Source organism: Aythya ferina (genome assembly GCF_964211825.1).
Source record: "Aythya ferina genome assembly, chromosome: 1".
Taxonomy (NCBI): Eukaryota; Metazoa; Chordata; class Aves; order Anseriformes; family Anatidae; genus Aythya; species Aythya ferina.
Genome location: NC_140296.1, coordinates 180,999,051 through 181,022,278, shown reverse-complemented (window position 1 = coordinate 181,022,278; position 23,228 = coordinate 180,999,051). Strand labels below are relative to the sequence as shown.

At 37.9% G+C, this 23,228-nt stretch overlaps 1 protein-coding gene across 5 annotated transcripts in view; it reads left to right on the top strand.

Moving 5' to 3' along the window:
* Positions 1 to 15,899: 15,899 nt before the first annotated feature.
* The window catches only part of ASZ1 (ankyrin repeat, SAM and basic leucine zipper domain containing 1), a 37,940-nt gene continuing 30,611 nt past the window's right edge, over positions 15,900 to 23,228 (top strand). The window contains exons 1-3 of one of the 5 annotated variants that reach the window (XM_084534867.1): positions 15,900 to 16,147; positions 17,697 to 17,790; positions 22,594 to 22,716. In XM_084534867.1, the coding sequence (XP_084390993.1) occupies positions 16,034 to 16,147; positions 17,697 to 17,790; positions 22,594 to 22,716 (331 nt within the window). In that variant the 5' untranslated portion in view covers positions 15,900 to 16,033. Of the gene's footprint in view, positions 16,148 to 16,405; positions 16,581 to 17,696; positions 17,791 to 22,575; positions 22,717 to 23,228 lie in introns of those variants that run through there. The other 4 variants (XM_084534866.1, XM_084534868.1, XM_084534869.1 and 1 more) reach the window with 4 other exon arrangements.

Below are 23,228 nucleotides of genomic sequence, written 5' to 3'. Positions count from 1 at the left end.
CTTTGAACTTGTGTCAATGAACTTATGTAAAGCTGGGATTCTTCTAGAAATAAAGTGACATTAAGAGAAAACCACCATTACCTACCTATGGAACAGACATTTCATTTTCTTTATCAAATAGTTTGTGACTTCCTTACAAGAAAACAAAAACAAAACAAAACAAAACAAAAACACACAAAACAAACAAACAAACAAAAAAAGCTTCCATTACAGGAAGGTAAGAATTGTATTAGATACAGTGATATCAATGGCAATAGAGTATCAGCCTTCAAATTCTCCACAGAACTTGCTGAAGTAAACATTCCTCCACTTAAGAATCCCTGAAATTTAAGAGTCCTTATTGTACTTTTAAATAAAAATTCCTAAACCACCAGTACTTAAGACTTGATTACCAAGCCCAGACTCCCACCACTGCAGAGCAATTCAGTACTGCACACCTCCAGATCCTGCATGCCAAAAAATACCTCCCAGAGCTCTAGGAAAATTAAAGTTTATTGTAAAATACTGGCTACCACAATTACGTTGCAAAAATAAGGGAGTAAGGGATATTAAGGGTATATAAAGCAACTCAGGCCTCTGGCTTTTCACTTAGTTGTTAAAGAAACCAAGGATATAATGGCTGATGTGTAATGGAATAATAAGGCGGTCAACCACAGATTAAGGAGTTTCACAAAGAAGTTACAAAAATAACGATGAAATTCATGCTCTGCTAAGTTCTGACCATGAACCTGGATCAAGATGTCCCGCCCTGGGAGAGACCTACCTGTGTGGTCATTCTGGGGTGAGTCTCCAGAGTTTGGTCTCCTAAAGCTGTTCCACTCAGTGATGACAACCAAGCACCCACAAATATGAGCTGCTTAATGGAACCCAAGTTCCAATCATTTATGTGAGCTGTACCTTTCAACTTGAAAATGATGCTCTTCTTCTGAAAGGGAAGGTGCTCTTGGCGGGAAGAGGAAAAATTAAAAAAAAAAAAAAAAAAAAACTTGTCAGACATCTGTTTCTTCTCACAGTAGAATGGGAGAATGAGTAACCTTACTGTTTTCTTTGGTATGGGGCTGAAGAGAGCTGGTGAGAATGGGTCTTGATAGAAAACAGGAAAAAATAAAAAATAAAAATAAATAAATTTAACAGCCCTGAACACTGAAACAACAGAGTCATGTAGTTCTAAAGATTTTATGGGAAAAAGCATTTTCAGATTACACTCTAAAATCTGCAAAGACTTTCTGAGTCATTTTTGTTTTCCTTCCCAAGCTATTCTATAATTAGCTAGCTACAATAAGGACTATTTTGTTGGTTAATATTGGTTTAAATGGCCAAATGTTACCCAAATATGTTCATAATTACAAAAAGGGCAACACTTCCTCCCTCCTTTTTTTTATGTAGAGTTTGAAAAAAACAAAAAACAGGTACACATCAAAATAATTACAACTCGCACATTGATTTTATTATTCAAGAAATTGAAAATATTTGCAGAAATAACAATTTTATCTCTAACTGCATTTATTGCAGAAATTAAAAATAGAAAATTATTGTTCTACCCTCGGATAGACTTCTCCCTTGGATAGACTTTTTCCCTTGCTGACATACAAAAACTTAATTTACACTTTTCTATGCCAGTATGAAAGGAACAATATGATCTGTTCATGTACTCTAATGGGTTATAAATTAGTAAAACCATTGAGGGGAAGGAACCAGCTGTGGCTTGAATTGTAGACAGCAAAATGAAACTGGAGTGGATAACATACTAGGTGCAAGTCTGTGTTACAAGACAGAAACTAAAAATTAAAATATTTAATGATATAGAGAAATGCAACAATTTCTCAACAAACTTGTTTCAATCTCAGCCATATTTTCTCAGAAACAATGCATCAATAGAGTACAAGTGAGATAACAATAAAAGAAAGATGTATTTGAAATACTGCATAGGAAAGGCAACAAATATCAAACACATATATTGTGCAAAAGTGTAAACATAAGTAAAAGGAAATGTTTTTTTTTTTATTCAACACATAACTAAACTGTGAAAGTCTATGGCCCAAGACTTCGCTGAGTTCCAGAAGACTCAGCACACAGATATTTACCCAGAAAGTGAAATATTTAATATATGTACACCAGCAAAATCTGAAAACACCTTTGTTTAAATAAATAAATAAATAAATAAATCTATATGGATTTGGGAGGCAACATCTTGTATATGCAGTCTATCTCAGAACATTATGTTACTGTAGTTTTACTTGTTCCTCTGTAGTAACCTTTACATTATCCTGGCTAGCATTGGCAACCACAGTGGATTGGTCTGTCATATGCACTGGGCTACATGAAACCAAACAAGTTTGTATTAACACAGTTAAGACAATCTTATTCTGATAGAAATACAGAACCACATCAGGACCATCCTTTAGGCTAAAAATAAAGAACAGTGTATGAGTACCAGAAAGAAAACTAAATAAAGAACAGGCATACTTATGTATCCACTGGCCATATGATCATTTCATTCTTAAAATCAGAAATTAGAGATATTTTTCAGGTTATTTTCTCTGTCACCTTGTAGGTAGTTTTTGTTATTTTGCAGTACAATCTAAAGGCAAATAAATCTGGATTCTACTGAACTATCCAAGCGTATAGGAAAAGACATCGTCATTTGTCATACTTCTTCCAGTCTGAAGGCAAGGTACAACAAAATAAGTGAGACGAGCTTTCAGACTCTGAGAAAACCTGTAACAGAAGGCAGTAGCATTTGTATCGGAAGACACTTTTCCATCTCATCCTTTTGCCAGCCTCAGCCAGCTGATGTATTCTGCTCCCCTGACTAAAGCAGGCCAAGCATGCTTTTGACAGAGCAGGTCCACCCAGTTAGGACACAACGAGGGGGGTGGGAGGATACTGGGGGTGCATAAGAAGAGAGAAACCAGAAAGAGAAGTAGGGGTTTGTGATTTTTAGAAAGAAAAAGTTAAACAGAGATATAATTTCTTATCTCTTTCTTACTGGAAGAGATGAGATGATTAAGAAAAATCAGTAAAAAGATACAAACTAGAAAAATGAAGCTGAAGGTTGTGTTCGCTGAATCCTACATAGATCATGAGGGGACAGTAGAAACACTGAAGACTAGAAGAAAGGGAGTAACAAAAATGATTAACTTAGTTCATGTTTTGTTTTTCAAAGATTATGTCAGCAAAGGCAATGAAAAGAATTTTTAAATAGATACTATGCTGAAAGATACAGCTAAAACTCTATTTGTATGGCTAAGATACTTGACTTCATGTATGTATCGAGGGGAAAAATACTATAAACAACAACGAACAACAACTAACAAACACCACAACCACAACCAGCAATAAAACAACCACCACAACCATGACAACCTGCCAACTACAAACCTGAAACCAGTACATCTTTCTGTACAAATGTCATAGGAATTCTGAGCATTGAAGAGATGAGGAGGCTTTCCTAAGAAGAGAGGCATCTCCTTACCTTTCAAGAACCTTCTTGTTTAACTACGACTGTCTGTATTCTACACACAAATGCCTGAGGAAAAGCTAATTCCCAAAACAGAGGCTAGAACATCAAGTGCCTAAGCCCAGCATAACATGTTCTCTATACCTAATGAACTTGAGATGGTAGTCTGTCGTAAATACTCTGCTTCAGTAGGCAAGAACGGCAAACAGATTCCATTGCAAAAAGGAGGCAGGCTTTTAAAACCAAACACAGGAAGTGTAACTTACCATTCTCCATACTTGATCCTCAGCAAGAGCCTCATTAACTCTAGGAGAAAAGTTGATCTAAAAAACACTGATGAAGGAATATCCACCATATAACAGAGCTCATGAGAAGGGAATAATGAAATTTTCTTTGTAGCCATATTCCCACTTAGGATATCCACTAGGAAAATAAACTACCTAACAGGTAAGGCTTAGTGCTTAAAAGTGCTTAGTGCCAAAGAAGAGCAACTGAGTGACATTTCACTGTCTGACCTGTGATTCTCAGGCAGAATTTCTATTAAAAAATATCTTTTATGTTCTTCTAGGAGGTTGACATTTTTTTCTGAATCATTCAGCCTACATGTAACTGAAGCCAGGATCCACACCCGTCAGAGGCTTGCAAAACTCAGAAGGCTTCAGATATCATTTATCTATTAAGGGCACTCAGATCTTACTTCCTGCATTTTTCTTTTTTTCTTTTTTTTTTTTTATTATTTTATTTTATTTTTTTTTAAGTACTGAAAGCACGAAGGCAGAGAAAGGTAAACAATAGCCTATGTAACCAAAACAAATGGGATGTTTCTTAAGTTTCCACTGAAATTCAGTAACAGCTAAGGGCACGATGCTAAACCCAGCTTTCAATAGAAAATTGTTTTTAGTTTTAACGATGCTTGGAACAATTAGATTTATTACTGTCATACACCATGCCTTTGACTAAATTTATTTAGAAACAGCAATTTAGCACAGTTAACTTGACACAACATTACCAAATGGAAAATACTGCATTTTTTATACTTAATCCTCTGTTCTCATTGTACTTTTTCATTGCCATTTTGATCACTAACTGTATCACTGGAAGTGGCTTAATAATTACTTATTGCTTCTAGGAGCCTTGGTATAATATGCCTCCTTATTCCTCAGGTTTTATGGGGGGGAAAAAAAAAAAAAAAGAAAAAAAAATTATACGACCACCTGCTGAAAACTTTTAATGTTATTTCAAGAGATAGTTGCTGTTTTAATACAGTCCCCCAAAAGTACTGGACTAACAATTCAGCAGAACAATCAGATGTTTATGTTGTTCAGTCATAGCACGACAACCAGTCTGTAATGAAAACCAGTTTCTTCACAGAGGTCCTCTCCAACATCAGAATAACAGGACAAACCCTAACATTTCGTAGAAAAACCCCCCAAATCAAGATTTGTATGCAATGCCTTGTACTCAAATGTAATAGAGTTCTTCATTTGAACCTGTTGGTAATTTATTAGATGTTAAACTCTTTAGGTGATTAACATTTATGTTTCAGACACTCATGTCTAAAGATGTTCATTCTGCCATTTTGTAGAAGGTTTAAAATGTCTAACAAACCTTTTCTAAGCTTTTTATATTTATAGGAAGTTAGGCATTTCAAAGCCTACTGTAGTGTAGCAATCAAAATAGCTCTTTTGCACTTGTATAGCTATATGCATGTAAAATCAGTGTAATAAATTGAGGAATTGCATCTTTTATTAAGGAACAAACTAAGGTGTAACTGTTTATATGGTGTTGAATTATATGCATCCTCCACATTTACAAAACAGCCAGTATTGCAGCAAATCTTATATATCTAACAATTACAACCCCAAAATGTTACACAGAATACCTCACATTTGATCTTACATCACCAGTTGCCATTTAAATTGGTAGAGACAAATTCAAGTTTTCAAGAATAAAGATTTAGTGTTATTTTTTCTCATTCTTTCCAGTTAAGATCTTCCTGTGACTAGGTGGGAAAACACAAATTAAAATAAACTGTGGCTTAAAAAGGAAATAGACAACAAAAAAGAAAATTAAATATCTGCTTATTTGTTCACTACTACTAACAAATACAGTGATAATCTTCAGTCGTATGCCTAATATTTCAGAACCAACAGAATTGTAATTCAAGCAAAAGATGCTGTCAAGATGTTGACAAACGGGAGAAAGTGTGTGAAATTACACACAACAAACACACAAGACAAAATAAATGATGGAAGTGATGTGAAATAATACAATGGGAAATAATGCAAGACAAACACAAAATTGGAATGAAAAAAAAAAAAGGCCGCAAATGGGAAGTATGGATACCTCACTAGGTAGTTCTGTGGAAAATATTCTGGGGATTCAGATTCAATAAGTCAACCAAGTAAGCAGGGCTAAAAATACAAATGGAGTTGTGACATATTAACAGAAGCAGAGTACATGTATATAGCCCATGCGAGGTAGTTATGCTGTTAATGTTTGGAATTAGCTTATAGCTCAGTTGGAGCACTGAATCCATTGTGGGGTAGAACTGTGTAACGAAAACAAAACAACAACAAAAAATCCTGCAAAATGACCTAGAGTGGGTGTGTTTAATTTTTTTAGCCTATAAGACCTAAATCTTCAAATATGTATAAAATGACAGTTGATCCCCATACCTACCAATGAAAAGTAACTACAATAACTTGTAACAAAGAACACTGGGAAAGTCTTCCCCTTCTTAAGGTAGGGAAATATTGTAAGTCTCCTTTTCAAGACAAGTTACACAAAATATTTGTCAAGAAAATTATAGGCATATTGTATTTTGTTTCAGTGCAAGGGTTGGGCTACTTGACTTCTTGAGGCCTATTAGGACAAGTTAGCACAGCCTTCTGAGAAGTTTTCCCAAGTCAGTTACGACATGGTTTCAAGTGTATGAGCCCAAGCTCATCCTCACACATAGTTTTGTTACAAACATTAAGAAATGCAAATAAAAATATATGGTCCCATTCTTATCCTTAGCACAAATCCAAAATGTGCAAGTTTGGTGCATAACCAAGAAAACAGAAACAGATTTTGCACACCACATCTCAATTTACTGCTTTCATATAGTCCATTCATCATTTGAATGACATAATAACAGGAGTTTTCTCAAAAATGCCAGAACATGATTCCACAAGATGATGGGATTTTCAGGTACATATCACTTGAACTGTGTCCGTATTTTGTATGTGCTCTGCATGGAGCATAACATGGACATGGTGCATAGCTCAAGAAGCTTTTGTTCCCTCCCTGGCCTAGTTGCAGAAGGTACAAGAAAATGGGTACCAGTGTATGAGTGGGTGGGTAGTTATCCACCATCTCCTCAGATACACTAAAGCTTCTCTTTAAGTCCTCAGGTCATGAACTTTTTCATCAATAGCTTTAAGATTCAGAGACATCTAGAAAAAAGAATTTGTATAGGAACAAGGTGCCTCCGCATAAAATAGTTCACTCACTCTTGAGCAAGACAAGGCAAAAGACTCATTAGGTGGTAACATTTCAATAAACTAAATTATGTCTGTAAAAGCTAGAAATGAGAAAACTTTCTTTGATACAATAGAATTGTTTATTGCCTCTTCTCACATAAAAATGAAGAGTCTGAAATTAGGAAGTATGGATATTAGAGGCAAGCACTCCCACTAGAAACCATCTAGAAACTAGTTTCCCAGGGGTGCTGCCCTGAAGTACCATGTGCTGTGAAAGAGAAATTATTCGTTCTCACCCTGACACTGTATTCACATTGCTATCATTTGTCTCACAGGCCTGAAGAACTGTTAGAAGTGAAATATCTTGGTAGCAATCCAGGAAAGATAAGGGATTCTGACAGGTCTAGGCAGACAAACGTGCAAAAGAGGGAGTTTTAATGGAATATACTATGAATATATATGTATACTCAATACTGACTCTTATGCATTAAGTTCCCTGTGTTATTCAATGCTTTACCATTGTAAAACTGATATCTAATAGCCACGGCAAGACACAACGTGACATAAAATGTCTCTTTGCTGTTAACTCTGATATGTTTTTTTCCACACCAGTGAGTTGTGGCATTGTAACCTCAAAGCTATAATACAGAATGTGTTACCAAATGATCAGTGGATCTCAGGGGCAAGTAAAACAAAATCTTATTTTGTTAGTGCATGAAAAGGTCTGAAAAACAAGTAGATGTTGAATAGAAGTGGTATTTACATACCACAAGAAGAAGCAATGCGTGAAGGTAAACATGATAAATTAATTCTAAATTATTTGAAAGTATGAACACCTTTAACACTACCTGTTTCCAGATATAACAGAGAAGTCAAACTGTTTGTTTTTGTTTTTGTTTTGTTTTGTTTTTTTTCTAATTTAATTCTCCTTAAGCCTAAAAAATACTTAAAAGATCATGCTGATTCTTTACAAAACTAATTTGGCAAAAAGTGCTGTCTGCTTACTCTTTAGGTAATGTAAGTATGAGATTTGAATGCCATACTAAAACACCTTTTTGAAAATGTGTTTTTCTAGCATGTACTCTTGGCATAAAACACGCAGAATATGACAAACCCTAGCTTAAAATGGTTACGTTCAAAGACTCCAAACATTATTTCTAGGTGGGTACAGAAATCCCAATGGAAAAAAATCAGTAACCACTGACCAGTGGTTTCTTACAGCACAGTAACCTCCTTATGCAACAATAAGCCCTCCTCATTGCTTTTGAGCTATCCCAGACCAGAACACTGATGTTCCTGGCGTTCAGTGCTGGCTGGGCAATCTGAAAGTGCTATCGTAGAGCTGCAGGGCAGGCCCAACTTCGGAGGTGGCTTTAGAGAAGCAGGTTTAAGCAAATAATCTGTACCAAAGAACTCATGGCATTTTCTCCTCCCGTATCTCACTTTGCTTGTGCCATTTAACCACAACAGTACTAAATACACAATGCTACAATTTCATCCCGAAATATACATATTTTCTAGAAAAATCTATCGTGGAGTGATGGAAACATCATTTTTCATTAGGTTTACCTGCAATGCAACTGGTTTTCTGCCAATAGTTACAGGACTAAAAGTATTTAAAATACAAAATAATTGTCAAATATGATGATCTCAATTCCTATTCTCTTCTATTCTAGATTGCAATACTATTTGTATATACTTTCAATACTGTACTTTTTTTCCCCTAGTTCTCTTAAAATACTCAGTGTATAAAGGCCTTCCCAATTCAATAAAAAAAAAAAAAAGCATAGTATATCATAAAAATTTCATTCTTAATGTACTGATTTGGCCTTATTTTAACCAAAGCAATGTCTGTCTTTTAAGTTATAATGCAGGGAAAAAATTCTGTAAACATGACTCTCTGTTTGTTTCCAAAATCTCTATCAAACTATCTTCTACAGCAGCCTCATCATAAGAAAAGAAATGAGACTGAAAAAAAGTGAATAAAAATAAACAAGGAAAGGAAATATATTTGAAGTTGTTTACATTTAATTTATCTTTCTTCAAAATTGTTGGTTACTGATGCAACAGAGGGCTCAAGGAAAAAAATCTCAAATTCTCTTCCAAACAGCCACTACAACTGGGCTGCACAGGAGTCTATTGGCATTATAAATACAAATGTCAATGAATTGCCATGCCATGGGAAATAGGAAGGATTTTGAATGTTGTGATATTAATGAGGTGTTCAGTAAATAGCTCCAATTGGAAGGGAATTTTGTTCCCCTCTCCAACATCAAATTCATTCCATTATATGAAAATATAAAACTTTTCTGAAGGAACAAGTAGTTGATCAAAAACATTATTAAAGTTTTTGTTGATGGTGGTGGTGGTGGTTTTGGTTTGTTTCGTTGGTTGTTTTTTTCATTCTGTGGGAGAGGACAGTAAAGCATTTAGCTTACAAATGCAATTGCAAAATTTAGGAAAATAGTAGATTACAAAATTGGAAAAACACTACTACAGAGAGCCATTCCAACTGAGCAAAGGATTGTTCTTCTGTTAAAAATAAGGAGTGTGAAGTTACCGCAGAATAATATCCTGCTGACAGGACCAAATGGCACAGCAACAACATGAGAGAAACGGGACCTCACCACAGGAAATGCCCTCTTCTCCAACCTGTGACAGATCACTTGTCCTCTTGTGACAGGTACTATCTGTTGACTAACTTCATGGGAATAGTGTTAGGATCCTGCAAGTACAATATAAATGTTTATTTTGAAGCAATGCCAAGTGGTAACCAAAATAAAGCTTCTTAGCATATACTTTTGAGTAGAGATACTAACAAACAATGAAACAGCTTGGTGGATGGACAGTACTCTTGTCTACTAGGCTATCTACCTGAAAGCAGCCCATTTCACAAAAGAACAATTGATACGAATTTTCCCTATTACAAAAAAAAAAAAAAAAAAAAAAAAAAAACTTTTTACTTGAAATGACAAGATCGAGCTCACTGCCCAAGGGTACTGGAGATTTTACAGTAAGTTAGACAAAAAGTTAGACAAAGGGTTAATCCTCGTGTTATTACAAGTGGCTGATGAGGATAGGGAAATCTATGATCCTGGATATTACTGCAAGCCACTTGGCCCCATTTTTCCCCATATACATTTGGTTTTCAGATACATTCCATGATAATTTGGATGATATGGTTGAAGGAATGGGTATTTCAAGGAGGAACATAGGAAAGAACTACATGTGACAGAAGTAAAGCTGTTCGTTGCAGAGCCTTGTCAGATAACTGGGATCCCAATTTAGTTTAGTGCAAGATAAGTCCTATAGAAAAGTTATGAAAGTGAATCTGGAGAAAGTAACTGTTTGGATAGCTTATACAGCTGCATTAAGAGAGAAGAAACCATGTATTTGATAACCTGAATAATTCCGATATATAGGACAGGACAGGACTCACAGTATTTTTACAACACCAAAGTGGATAGGAACTGCTGAGAATTTTAATGCTCAAATTAGAAAGGAGATGTTTTTTAATATACTGGTGCATGTTGATAACCCTGAGACTTCACGTACTGAAACTAATGGGACTAATAAAAGGTTTTTATAACACAAGAGCCATTATATCTATGGCAACAGCAACTTTGAATGAGAGAGCAATATCAATGGTTAGAGACTTGGGGAAAAAAGCTGCAAAGGTACATAAAGGATCTCATGTAACAACATGATTCAGTAAGGGCACACAAAAACAGCTTGACTTTGGCGATATCAGTATTAGGGACTTACTAGAGGGAAAGAACCTCACTCTGCAATCTCAGTACTCGTTACTTCAGAAAGCCAAACAGTCAGGGCATCCCCAGTGAATAATTGCTCCCATCTTATGGCTTCCTCTTACTGGGCCAGCTGTGACAGCACATGGAAATGATCAGAAAACCCTCTTCAAAAGTTATGTACTTCATAAAAATGCAAATATAAGACACTTGGAAACCATTGCAATGTCTTTGGACAATTTTCCCACAGGGCATGTGGGCATTCTCATTTCCAAACATTGGAGTGTATAATAATTTTAATTCATACCATTAGGCACGGGGATAGTGATAATTACTCTTGAACAGAAGAGTGCATGTAGAAGAGATGCTAATTTTCCTGGAAGTGATGAGATTAAAAAAGAATCAGTAGCAAAGCCCAGTTAGCACATCCTCGAAATTCAGAACAGTTCCTCACAGCAGAGAAGCTGTGAGGCTGGAAGGCTGTGAATTACTGGTATCACTTTGGAGATCAGCATCACAGGCCTTTATGTAAAACACCATCCTGACTAAACAAGCTCAAGCAAACCATGTCCAAAAGGGTGGTATATGTGTGCGAGTTGTTGCTATGCTCAGAGACGACTGATAAGCAGCCCAGCACTCATAAAAATAAGAGAAAATAGGGGCTTCATATGTTTTGGTAAACTGATGATAGGCAGTCTAGTATGCAAAAATCACTATTAGATTGCATGTTTTGCTATGAAAAGGGAAAAAAAAATCAGAAAGTTTTTTTTTCAGTTCCTTTTCCAAGAAGCCATACTCCTACATTAGTCAAAGCGAAGTACGATTGTGGTGACTAACAAAAATAGTATATATGTAAATATGCTGCAATATCTGGATAAACTTCAATCTTGATAAAAGAGGTAAGATAAAGTGATACATCAGAAGAAAAGGTAAGTAGGGTAGAAAGTTTAAAACACCACTTGTTCCTATAAGCAGCCATTACTATGCACAAACATCTGAGTTTCTAAGAGACAGAAATTACTATTACAAATGGTTGCCTGAGGATCAGCAGAGAGTGAACAGGCAAAAACAGAGAAGCTACTCACCATTCAGCAACATGATAATGAAGTGGGAGTACAGCCAGTTAAGATTAAGGGGAAGAAATAGTGTAGAAAAGAGTAGAGATAGTGGAGGAATGAGGAATTTTTTTAACAGAGAGGTTGCATGCAGTAGCAACAGGAATCATTCTGACACAGACTTGCTATTCAGACCGAAGTTTCTATGTTACACAGAAAGAAGCTAAATATGTGTCCAACAGACATTAAAAATATATATGTCTTCAAGATCCTAATCCCTGTTCTAGTTTTTTTGAGCACTACTAAGGTAATAAGAGGTACTTTAATGACACTGGCATCAAGACAGTCCTGAAAAGTACTCAGGCTTACACTATACCTATGAATTCCCCACTGCTTACTACTTTATGTAGTCTCATTTTAACAATGGTTTAAGGCATCTACCTGAAAACAAACAGGTTTTACGAACAGGAAAACAGTTGGTATGCCATTTATAATCAAGCTTTTGGCAGCAGATTGAAAATTTTACCTCACATACCATCCAGAGAGATTTGGCAAAGTGGACACGATGAACACAGCTGTAAGAAAATAAATTATCTGCAGAAAAACAGCTGAAATTAAATGCTTTCCATCTATTTCCATCCATTATAAATCCATTAGAGCAATGACTTAAAAAAACATGAATAACTGCTGTAGTGCAGCAGCTCATAACAAAATTTCAGAATGAAAAAAACAAAACAAAACAAAACAACTTGTAATGCAAAGAGTGACTTCACAGATCACAGGAGGGACACTTGAGTGCTTTTTACAGAACAAATGCCTTCCAGTTTAGAGAGTAAAAGAGAAAGTTTGTAATATTAGCCTTTCTTTATATTTGAAATACCTTAAAAAGAATAGATATTGCAGGTATTTACAAGTCTGCTGAAAAGGACAGGAACAACCTAAACTATTACGAAGTACTTTGCTTTCCATCTATTTGGTGAATGTGGCCTGTGAAGATACAATCAATTGTGTTACCTCATGGAACTTTTGGAACTTTTTGCAAATTATGTAAATTCCTGCCTTGAATTGTGGAACTAGGATAGGTGTCTCTCATAGCTGGTACTTCACAAACCCCATGCAGTTACTGGAAAATTAGTCAATCCACTAGATCCAGAGCTAATAATCCTCTTTGGGAATGAGAATAATACAGTTAGTTACAAAGTCTTGTAATTTTTGGAGTGCACAAGGACTTCTCTCCTCCTCTGCATGAGTAAATTAGAGCACAAAAGGAATGGATTTAAGACCTTTTATCAGTTGTCCCACTGTACAGTTAGGTTTTGTCACAGTTATATCTAGCTAATCTTACTGTAAAAACTCGGTGATTCTGTATCTTAATGTTACTACAGATGGAAATTTTACAAGAATAATAATACTGCAAGGGCATAGACTGTTAGACAAACTAGTAGCTGGGATTGAGAATATTACATAGAATGCCACATGTGTAAAATGCTGCTGCTGTTAAATCTCTAAATTATTGGCTGCTGCATTGCTAGTAGAACATTATTGCACTAGTTAAGGTTCACAGAGTCACTCTTTAAACATTTACCAGTTCTGATTCTCCTCCCAAGAACACTACTTTCCCAACATCAAAGTCCTTAGATGTTTGCTGATTTCAGACCTTTTGGTCTGAAAGACGGAATTTAACCGGTTTAAATATTTTGGTGATCATATTTGAATAAATAGATATACATACATAGGGCCCATGTGAGACAAAACATGAGGTACAGACAAAAAGATAGAAAAAAAATCTGTCAACAAATGAAATCTATTTAATAGTAGAAGTCACGAAAGAAGATAAAAATTCAGCTGATCAATGAAAACAAGCTGAAGTACAGCCAGGAAAGAGGGTGGGTTCATGTGAAGGATGATAGAGTGTATTAAATTCTTTTTTTTTTTTTTCTTTTTTTTTCAGAGAAAAATATGTTCTTACAATGCTGGTATTTACTGAGTCCAGTGATTGCTATTCTAACTATCCACTGTAATTCTAACAGGTGTACTTAGTTATAGGCTGACATACAAGTACATGGAGGTAGACTACACCTAGATTAGATATTAATTTTACAGTTAGCTTTTAGAGCCTGTTCTCATGCCCCTTGTGATGCAGAAAATTATTCCGAGCCATTTTCCCAGCTTGAACCATTCTATAATTGCCTCCTGTGTGTAAAATGAGTACAGCATAGCAATGAGGAAAAGATGCTGGGAATTGTTCCCACCACAGTAAGTAAAAACATACTGATATTTGGTAAATACGGATGACAGCCAGAACTTACCATATTATCAACCAAAATGAAGAGTCTGCTTAGCTGAAAAATTAAGTCAGACTTCAAAGTCACAAATGAATTGGATTAAGAATAGTGTGAAGAAGAAGGAGCATCCACATCAATGTTTGTTTTACAGTCCCAAGCAGACACACAATGACAGATTACCTGCTATAAATTTCTGCATTATCAGACTGTGTACATTTGAAACAGCTGTCAGGTGCACTGGCTACACAGCTCTTCTGCATGGTGACATTTTGAAAGGGGTTATTTTTTGCAGTCCTAAAGACTACCAGGGCTGTTACTGAGGGAGACCTTTTAAGAGAGGTGGCCTTTGAACAAGGAAGCAGCATGTAGGCTGCGTTCAAAGTGTCAATTGTGATGTTTTAAATTGTGCATGAGATGGTACAAAGAAAAGGGAAAAACAATAGATTTCAAGCTTTGAAGCCTGAACAAGGACAAATAAATCATATGAAATACGCACACGTTAAATAATCAGCAGTACGTTAAAAGTAAGGAATCCATAGATAATATAACCAGCTAAAACCAACCCTCATCAGGACAACTGTAAAAGGCACCCTCAGTTGTCTTTAGTGTTCAGAAGCTCCAAATTCTGCTATCAGGGACAAGAATTCTACTAGCAAGCCCATGTTCTTTATCATAGCTGAGCCAAAGAGAGGAAGAATATTATGGAAGCTTCATTCATGGTCTGGAGACTATATTTGGGAAGACTGGTGGACCCATATAGATCCAAAGAAGTTAGATGACTAGGCCATAAATTTTACTGGCTACAAAAATATTTATTCCATTAAACGTTACCAATCACACCATGATTCTCTTTGAATACCTGTGATTTTATGGCACCGTGTGTGTTTTAAGCATGACCCTAACTAACCTGCAAATTCCCAATACAGTGAAAGCCACCTTACATATTGCACTGTAGTTTACGAGAATATAAAAGCGAAGAAATACCTACAGTACGAGTGACATTTTGGTTAAAAGGAATTTCCCCAAAATTACACTTGTACACTGTCATAGGTTCAAAGACTGTATTAAATACTCCACGCGAGCATCTGCCTCCTCACCAAGACTAGTCTTTTTCTTTTCTATTCTCTTTCATTAGGTGAAAGACCAAATTCATTTCAGACTCGGGCAAGGTCTGCACTGAGCTTGAAGTGCAGTTTTGCTTATGGATATATATATATATCCATAAGCAAATATATATGGATATATATATATAGATATACACGAAACATTGCTCCTCATCTGTTTTTCAAGCAGCTTCATGTGAACGTTGTAATGGAGGAGACATTATTATCTCTGATGATAAAGCAACATAGCTGCAGATCTGAAACATGAATTATTGTACACGAGGGCAGGAGGGAGCGGGGTGCATGCTCATCGGGGTGCATGCTCATCACGGTGCACGTGGCCACTGCTCAGCCTTCCCCTCAGAACTGCCAAGCCATTGGTGACAGCGCCTGCACACACAGGGGCAATGGGACTGACTGCTGCTATATCACACGAGCTGGCTTTTTAGAAGTGTATAAATGATGACAGAAACAAGAGAAAGGTTTTATTACTTTTTTATTTCCTTCAGGTCTAAAAACACTTCATAACCACGGATGCAGAAGGACATCACAGCTTGCCCTACCGCATCACCCAACAACCCTACAAAACCGCTGAAACACGGATCAACAGGCTACACTCCCCCACCCTTATAACCGCGAGGGCAGCCCCCTCCCCTCCCCTCCCGCTGCCGCAGCTCCCCCCTTCCCCTCAGAGGCCACACGAGGGCCCCTCCGCCCCGCCTCGCCTCGCGCGGGAAGGCGGCGCGGCCACGTGACACCCCCCCCTCCCGCCCCTCTCCCGCCTTCCCCAGGCGACGCCGGCCGGGCGCGTGCCGCGCGAGGCAGCCTCGCGCCGCGGCCGCCATTTCGCGTGTGTGTGTGTGTGTGTGTGTGTGTGGTGAGGGGGCGCCGCCATTTCGTGAGGGGGCGCCGCCATGTCGCGGGGCTCCGCCGCGTCGTGGGGCGCTCGCGTGGCGGCGGGGTGCGACGAGGACTGCGACAGCGACGACGACTGCTGGGATATCGGCGTCCCGCGGGATGAGGCGCAGGTGGGGCGAGGCCTCGCCACTGTCGGAGCCCTCGTCCAGCCGGGGCTGGGTGGCGGCTGAGGGGAGAGGGCTTGAGACCCACCCCCCGTCTCTGTTGTGGGTCTTTTTTTAGAAGCAATGGTGGAATATCCTTGGTCTAGGCATATAAAACCTGGTTTTTGAAGGATTGGCTTCTTATGTGAAATCTTTACGTTTCTCATAAATGATTTCTGCATTTATTGATGGCAGACCTATTACTCTTCCCACGTGAGAATGAATCTGAGAAAGACCTGAGGCCTAGAAAGCTGCTTTACGTTTTAAATCTCAGAATGTTTCATCCTCATATGAAGACGTAAGAGATTTATGGCATCTGATAATCGTGAGGCATTTGATAGTGCGAGGCAAAGGGAGGACCTGCATGGCTTTTTCTCGTGGCTGGAGCTAGAAAATGGAAGTAAGGTTAAAATTAGCAGTACTCTGCTAAAGGTTACAGTCAATTTTTCACTGGCCTTGATCTTTAAATCAAGGTTCCTACCCAAAGATATGCGTCATTTGGAAGTTGATTGTTGAGTATAAATAAGTCCAAATTAATTTATTGGCTGTTTCTTATCGTTGACTGTCTATACATTAATTAGTTACTAAGAACTCTGCAAAAAATGTGGGAAAGACTATAATACCCTGGAGGAAATAGTATAATTCTGAGTCTTCGTGATACAACTTCCAAATTTACCACAAAATATGACTTCTGACTATACCCTCTTCTGTCAGCAAAGAAGCTAGTGAATATTCCTTGATTCATTGGTGTATGTAATCACTTATAGTTGGGATGATGCCAGCAGCAATCTGCATCTGCAGCTTTAATATAGAACAAATTTGTGATGCTTCTGTGAAAGGAACGTGAGTCAGGCAACGGCTTGAATCGTAAACCAGTCCTTTGGTCAAATCAGTTTTTAGCCAACTCATTTATGACACAGCAATTATAAGTCTTTTGCCATCACAGGAGTAGGAGGGAATAACAACATTAATCCTTCCAGCCATGAAATGCAGGGCTATGCCACACAGCTAGTCACTGGATTACACTGCCCCACATTGCAATTTTTGTTTCTAATTATATTCGTTTTACTTTTTTTAACGCTTCACAGCATGTGAAATGTGCAAAAAAGGTAAAGAAATGTGTTGCAATATTGTTTTAGCAGCAGAATATGAAAAGGAGTCTTAACTGAAAGAACACACCACTAAGAAAATCTGCAAACACTGTAGGAGGATAGCACATCCATTGAGAAGGAAGATAGTTGCATTTTCAGGGAATGGAACCTTTCTGAGAAGGTCATCTTAAAACTTTTTATTTTTTTACAGCTTTTTTTTTTTTTTTTTTTTTTACCTGCCCAAGCAGGTCCACAGAGGTGGAAGGTGGAAGAAGTAAAGTCTTAACAACGCCTTTCTCTTCCTCCACTTCTCTGTGTTGTCCTTACAGAGAAAATTAGTGCTTTTATACTGAAATCAAGCTGTAGTTGCTAGTTTGAAACAGTTACCATGTTTTTAACTTTAGTTTTCTTTGTCTGTCTATCAGTTGGATCAAATGTTGGAGTTAGACAAGAAGGATGCATTCAAGAAAGCTCTGGTTCATGGTGATGTGTCCTTGATAGAAGAACTCTTAAACTCAGGTAATTAAAGTTATTTATGAAGTTGAATACATTTGCTTGAACTTGGAAAGAATTCTAAAGCTTTGAAGTTTCTTGTTTCAAAGTAACATCTTGGGTCAATATAAGAATACGTGAATATGTCCAATATGGGATTACAAACTCTTGATATAAAGATGAAATTGCTTTTTTTCAGTGTCTCAGCATGATGTATTTCTGCAAGCTCCTCCTAATTGATATTTATTTTATTTTGTCAGTCAAAACTCAAGGAAACTGAGAAAGCTGTCATGTGGGAGCAATTACATAAGGTGTTTGTTTTCAGATGTATCTCTAACCTGAAAATATCTACCACAAACACTGAATTTGAGGTTGTTTAAATTGAGAGTGAGAGTTGAGTGGGTATTCTTTATTTTGTTGTTCTACTTTGGAGGTTGGGGAGAAGGAAGGACATCGGCTTTTTGTGTGTGTGTGTGTGCTCCCCCTGTGTGAAAATTCCATGTTTTTCTTGACCACAGCACTGTTAAATTTGTGGCATGTGCCATTTGTAATACCTTAATTTTCACAAGTGCCATGTTTAATGCTACAATATCTGGTACGTGCCAAGTGTCATGGCAACATCAGCTGGAGAAAGATTTTGTGATTCCAAAAGGTCTAATAGGGTTTATGTGGCATTTGTCACTAAAAAGTAGCTTGTCCTGACACTAAAAGCTTTTCTCCATGATCTGTTACTCAGTATTTCTCTGTAATGTTTCTGCTATTCAGTGTTCGGAGGATTGGACTTACTGAAGCATCCAGAGCAATCAGAAGCTGCATAGTTGATGTGACCTGCCTAGTGATGATTATCAGGAAGTTTTGCTTCAACAAGCAAGCAGAACAAGTAGCCGTGAGCTTGTTCTCTGAGAAAATGTGTCTTGTGGCTGGAAGAAAGTATTTTTTTCAGCTAGCAATGGGTTTTTCTGAGTTTTAAATTGGTGACATTACTTGCCCTTCAAAGAGAAGACTTTCTCACCCCAGCAAGGAATAATTTTATTTTAAATCAGTATTAACTCAAAACCAATGCACAGGTTGAAACACGGTGTGTGAATACTGTGTGAAATGTATCTTCTGTCTTGCATTGAACGAATCTGTTCTCATGTTGAGTTTTTAGTAATACCTGTGCATTGGATTGCTTAGTTGTTCTGTTACAGTTAGCCATTCTAAACTGCTTATTCAGCAAAACAGTAATAGCTCAGATCAAATCTTTTTGTGTTGATGCTTGCCACGTAATGAGCTGTTCTAGCCATTTGGAAGGTGAAAATTCCTGTAGTCTGGCATCTTCTCTAAAATGCACAAGGCAGTGAGTGTCATGAGAGTGTCTATAAATTTCCTAAGATAATGATTAATTTTTAACACATCGATTATAGCCTCTGCAGAGCAGTGGAACGTAATGCCTCTCTGACGAAAGGCATTGTCCTTCAGAGGATTAGTGCTTAGTCAGATGAAATCTTTGCCTCCAAAGTTGCCTTTAGTTTCTGTTCAGTAGAGCTTGCAGAAGGCGTGCTACCAGCTCTCCACCAAGCTCCAGGTTTGTGTTGGAAATGGATTTCCTAGCAACAGTTATGGACGTTCCCTCAGGTAGAACAAGAACATGCTGTCTCCTGGCTTGCGTTGCAATTGCTCCAGGAATCCGTGCTGCTGAGGCAATTTCACAGAGCTCCTTTAGGAAATGGACAAGTCTTCTCTAATCTCTACTATTAAATACTAACATACTAAGAACAGTTTCCTGAAGTGTGTGTCACAAAGTATTGCAAGCAAGTAGAAGGTGCGGAGGTGACTCTAACTGGCATTTTGGTCTGCTCTGGGAGCAAAATACTTACTACTGTATAATCTGTATGTTTTCCTCAAATGGGACTAAAAGTTAAGGCCTAGTGACAGTTCAGGCAGATCAGAGATACAAACACAGGCACTCCTTTCTTGTTCTCAGCAGTCTGTCTTTGCATGTTTGTCGGAGCTCATCTGGTCTTGTGCAGGTGGTTCAGACAACTGAAATAACAGTAAACTATGTACGGGAGGGTGGGGAATGAGTAATTTTTCAGCCATTTAGGACTTTGAACTGAGAACCATAGGTGGGCCAGCATTGGAGACAGCAGCAGTGCTATTTAACTTAGCTTTAAGGTCTTGTGGAACCACAGCAGTAAGTGTTGGCAGACTTAAATCAATACTTCTATTAGAAAAGAAGTCTTCCAGTATCAATCATTTTAGAAGTTGTCCCTCAAATAAACTGAGACTGAATGTGAATGGATTCTACAAGTAGAAGCGGTTCTTAAACTAAGAGTCTTTCAGCACCTTACATTTTTTTGTATCATCCCTGGAATTACTTATCGTGAAAAGGTATATGCAGAATTTGATTATAGTTCTTCCTTGTTAAACTTTCTGAGTTTGAGGTTGCATTTTTCTCTCTAAAAATAGCCTTCCTACCACTGCTGTTACTAGCCACAGTCAACAAAATACCTGAACGAGGTACCAGAGAAGCTGCACTAAGGTGTGCGAGTGGGTGTGTGATCACTAGCAAAGATCAAACCAGACTAGCCAGTGAGTGAAGTGGGAGGCAGGGGGATGCACGTGTGGGCTGTGGAGCCCTCTGTTCGGACAGAGAGGGGAGCAGGGTGAGGCCATCGATGCTGTGTTGTGAGCGCTCTGTGGGGTTGGTGGTGTCTGTGTGGTCGGTGTTTGCCTGCTGGGAATACGCACACAGCCTTGGTACTGGTTGGACCTGGGATCATGGAGCTGCAGCAGGCTGGCTGATCTGGCCTCATTTTTCCCTAAATCTTTTTTTTTTTTTCCTGGGCTTCATTGTTGCCTTATCAGACTTTGTAAGGGCGTTTTTAATACCAAACGAGCACTTGAAAACAGCTCATGCAATGAGTTTGAGTAGTAACTAGCGGGAGATGCTCGGTCAACAGCTCCTATAACCATGCAGCCAAGCAGCCAGGTAAGTGTTGATGCTATTTTAGTTGTCCTTTATCTTCCCCTGAGGGTAACAATTTGCGTTGTGACTTCCACAGTGCAGAAATGCTTCACGGCACTCACTAGAAAGACAGCAGCAGACCACGTGTGACAGGCTGCAATGCAACTTTGACATTTCAAAGTTGCCTTGCAAAAGAAGACCATTCTACCTTTAAAACTTAGGAAAAGCACCAGCATTCTGGCCGATACTGTCCACTATATATGTAAAGAAAGCAGCAAGGAAAGCACATAATCAAGTGTTCCAGTAAATCTGAATGCATGCCTAGTAGGTCTTTTGCCATTATTATTCAAATATGTATTAAAAAGCTCTGGATGGGAGCTGTAGTCACTTGGACTGCTTTTCCTCTAAAGAGAGACAGTGACTTTGTAATGCTGAGAGTGCCAGCTTTCTCATCCTCCTTCCCTAGCGGTGTTAGTTCAGTGGGCTGTGGGATATCAAACTTTCTAGATACTTGAAGTGACTTGTCTACAAGGAAGTTCAGATACTGCTGAGGGACTGGCAGTCCTCACCCACAGTTACTGGCTCACCTTGTGGAACTTGGCTGTGGACCTCAGAGAAGCATTTTGTAAACGGCAAACAGGAATGCTGTGGCATTAAGGATTGCAGCTAGTATGTATGCGTTACTGAAAGGATTTGATCGTAGCTTCTGTGGCTTGCAGGTGCTAGAATGCTTCAAAACCTGGCATTTGTTGAATGCTTCCTCTTTATTGATTACAACTCCTGATCCTGAACAGTTGAAGAATCAATTGCAGAGGGGTGACTTTCTACTCCCAGCTTTAATGGCTTCATGTTGCTACAATGAGCAGATCTTTGACAAGCTGTCTAGGCAGGGAAGGTAAATACACGTTCTGCATGAAAAGGTTTGTTTGTAGCTTGACTGTCACAAATTTCTTAGGACAGTGTTTTCCACAACTTCCTCTTGTAAAGAAATATATTTAGTAATCCACAATCACTGTTGGACTAACATGGAATCAGCTGATGGCAACCAACTGCTATAGAGGAAATAATACGCGACGGATGAGTAAAGGAATGTTTTCTCTTACTGCAAAAATCTATAAAGATTTTTATTTGAAAGTCGTCACGTGAGTTGCTGGGTCTGGTACTCCATGTTTGGTGAATTTGGAAGGGCCGTCTGGCCAGTTTATTATTAGCCACAGAAGAGGCTGTGACTATTATACAGGCTAACAAAGCTGGTGGTGGTGACTGAATCTTGCATTATTTTATCTTAGAATTATAGAATGGTTTGGGTTGGAAGAGACCGTAAATTATATTTCTTTGGAGATAATATTTTCATAGTACTGAACACAAAACTAGTATCTGCAGCTTAGCTGCATTGGAAGGCAGCTAGTAAAAGGAGCCATGAAGCCAGAAAACCCTAGTCAGTATGGTCTTAATAGTATGACAGACACATTGCTTCCACAGCAGCCCATTTGGCTTGGTAAGAATAAAAATTTGGGGGTTTAGTTTGAGAAAAGCTGTAGCACTAAAGTGGAGAAAACAGACTGTGTTCACTTCTCTGAAATTAATTTGCAGGTTTTTATTATTATTATTATTATTTAAATGCTTTTCTGTTGTGCTTACCTACTTGGATTGAGTACTGGGCTTCCTTGGGGTCAGTTCTAAAAGTGGTTTTCTGGTATTCCAGAGAAGGATGTATTTAAAAAAACAGCAATGGTATAAGAGGCTTTCCTTTCCCTAGGACTAAGTGGAAACTGTGTAACCTTCATGCTAATACATATTTGAATAAGATTTTATAAAATCTTTTTTATAAAAGATTCATTGATGTAATTTAAAGATTTTAGTATCTTAAATTTTGACAGGTTTAAGCATAGAATCTAGCTTTCAGTTTGGATGGACTCCCCTGATGTGTGCTGCCAGTGTGGCTGATTTTGCAGTGGTGCGTCTCCTTCTGGACAGAGGTGCCAATGCATGCTTTGAAATAGGTAAGATGTGAATAAAAATAGTGGCCAGTACCTCTCCGTGCCAGACATTGTCCTACCTTTATTCTCTTTCTATGTAGAGAGAAAAAAATCAAATGATCACAATGGAACTGGGATATAGTCTAGTTTTTTAAAGCAAAAGTAGTATTTCTGAAGTAATATATTCTTGGGTTTCATCTGGATTCAGCTGATGGATATCCTTATTCTGTCTCTCTCTTTCCCTCTCATTCTGTCTTCCATAACACCTCCTGATCCTCAGGTACATTTTTTAAAATGGTGTTTGAAAATACCTGTTTAAGAATCCTAGGGTGAAGTTGTAGAGTTAAAACTTCCTTTGTTTGATCCTGTTATGAATGCAGAAAACAGCTAGAATCCTGAATTTTGGGTGGTACCCACTGCTTTTAAATTCATGATGACGATGTTGTTTCATCCCTTCTAAATCTAACAGAAGTGCTTTTTTCCTATAAAGCGTTACTCCTTTGTTCAGCTGTCCAGCTGGTTATGTGCAACAGATT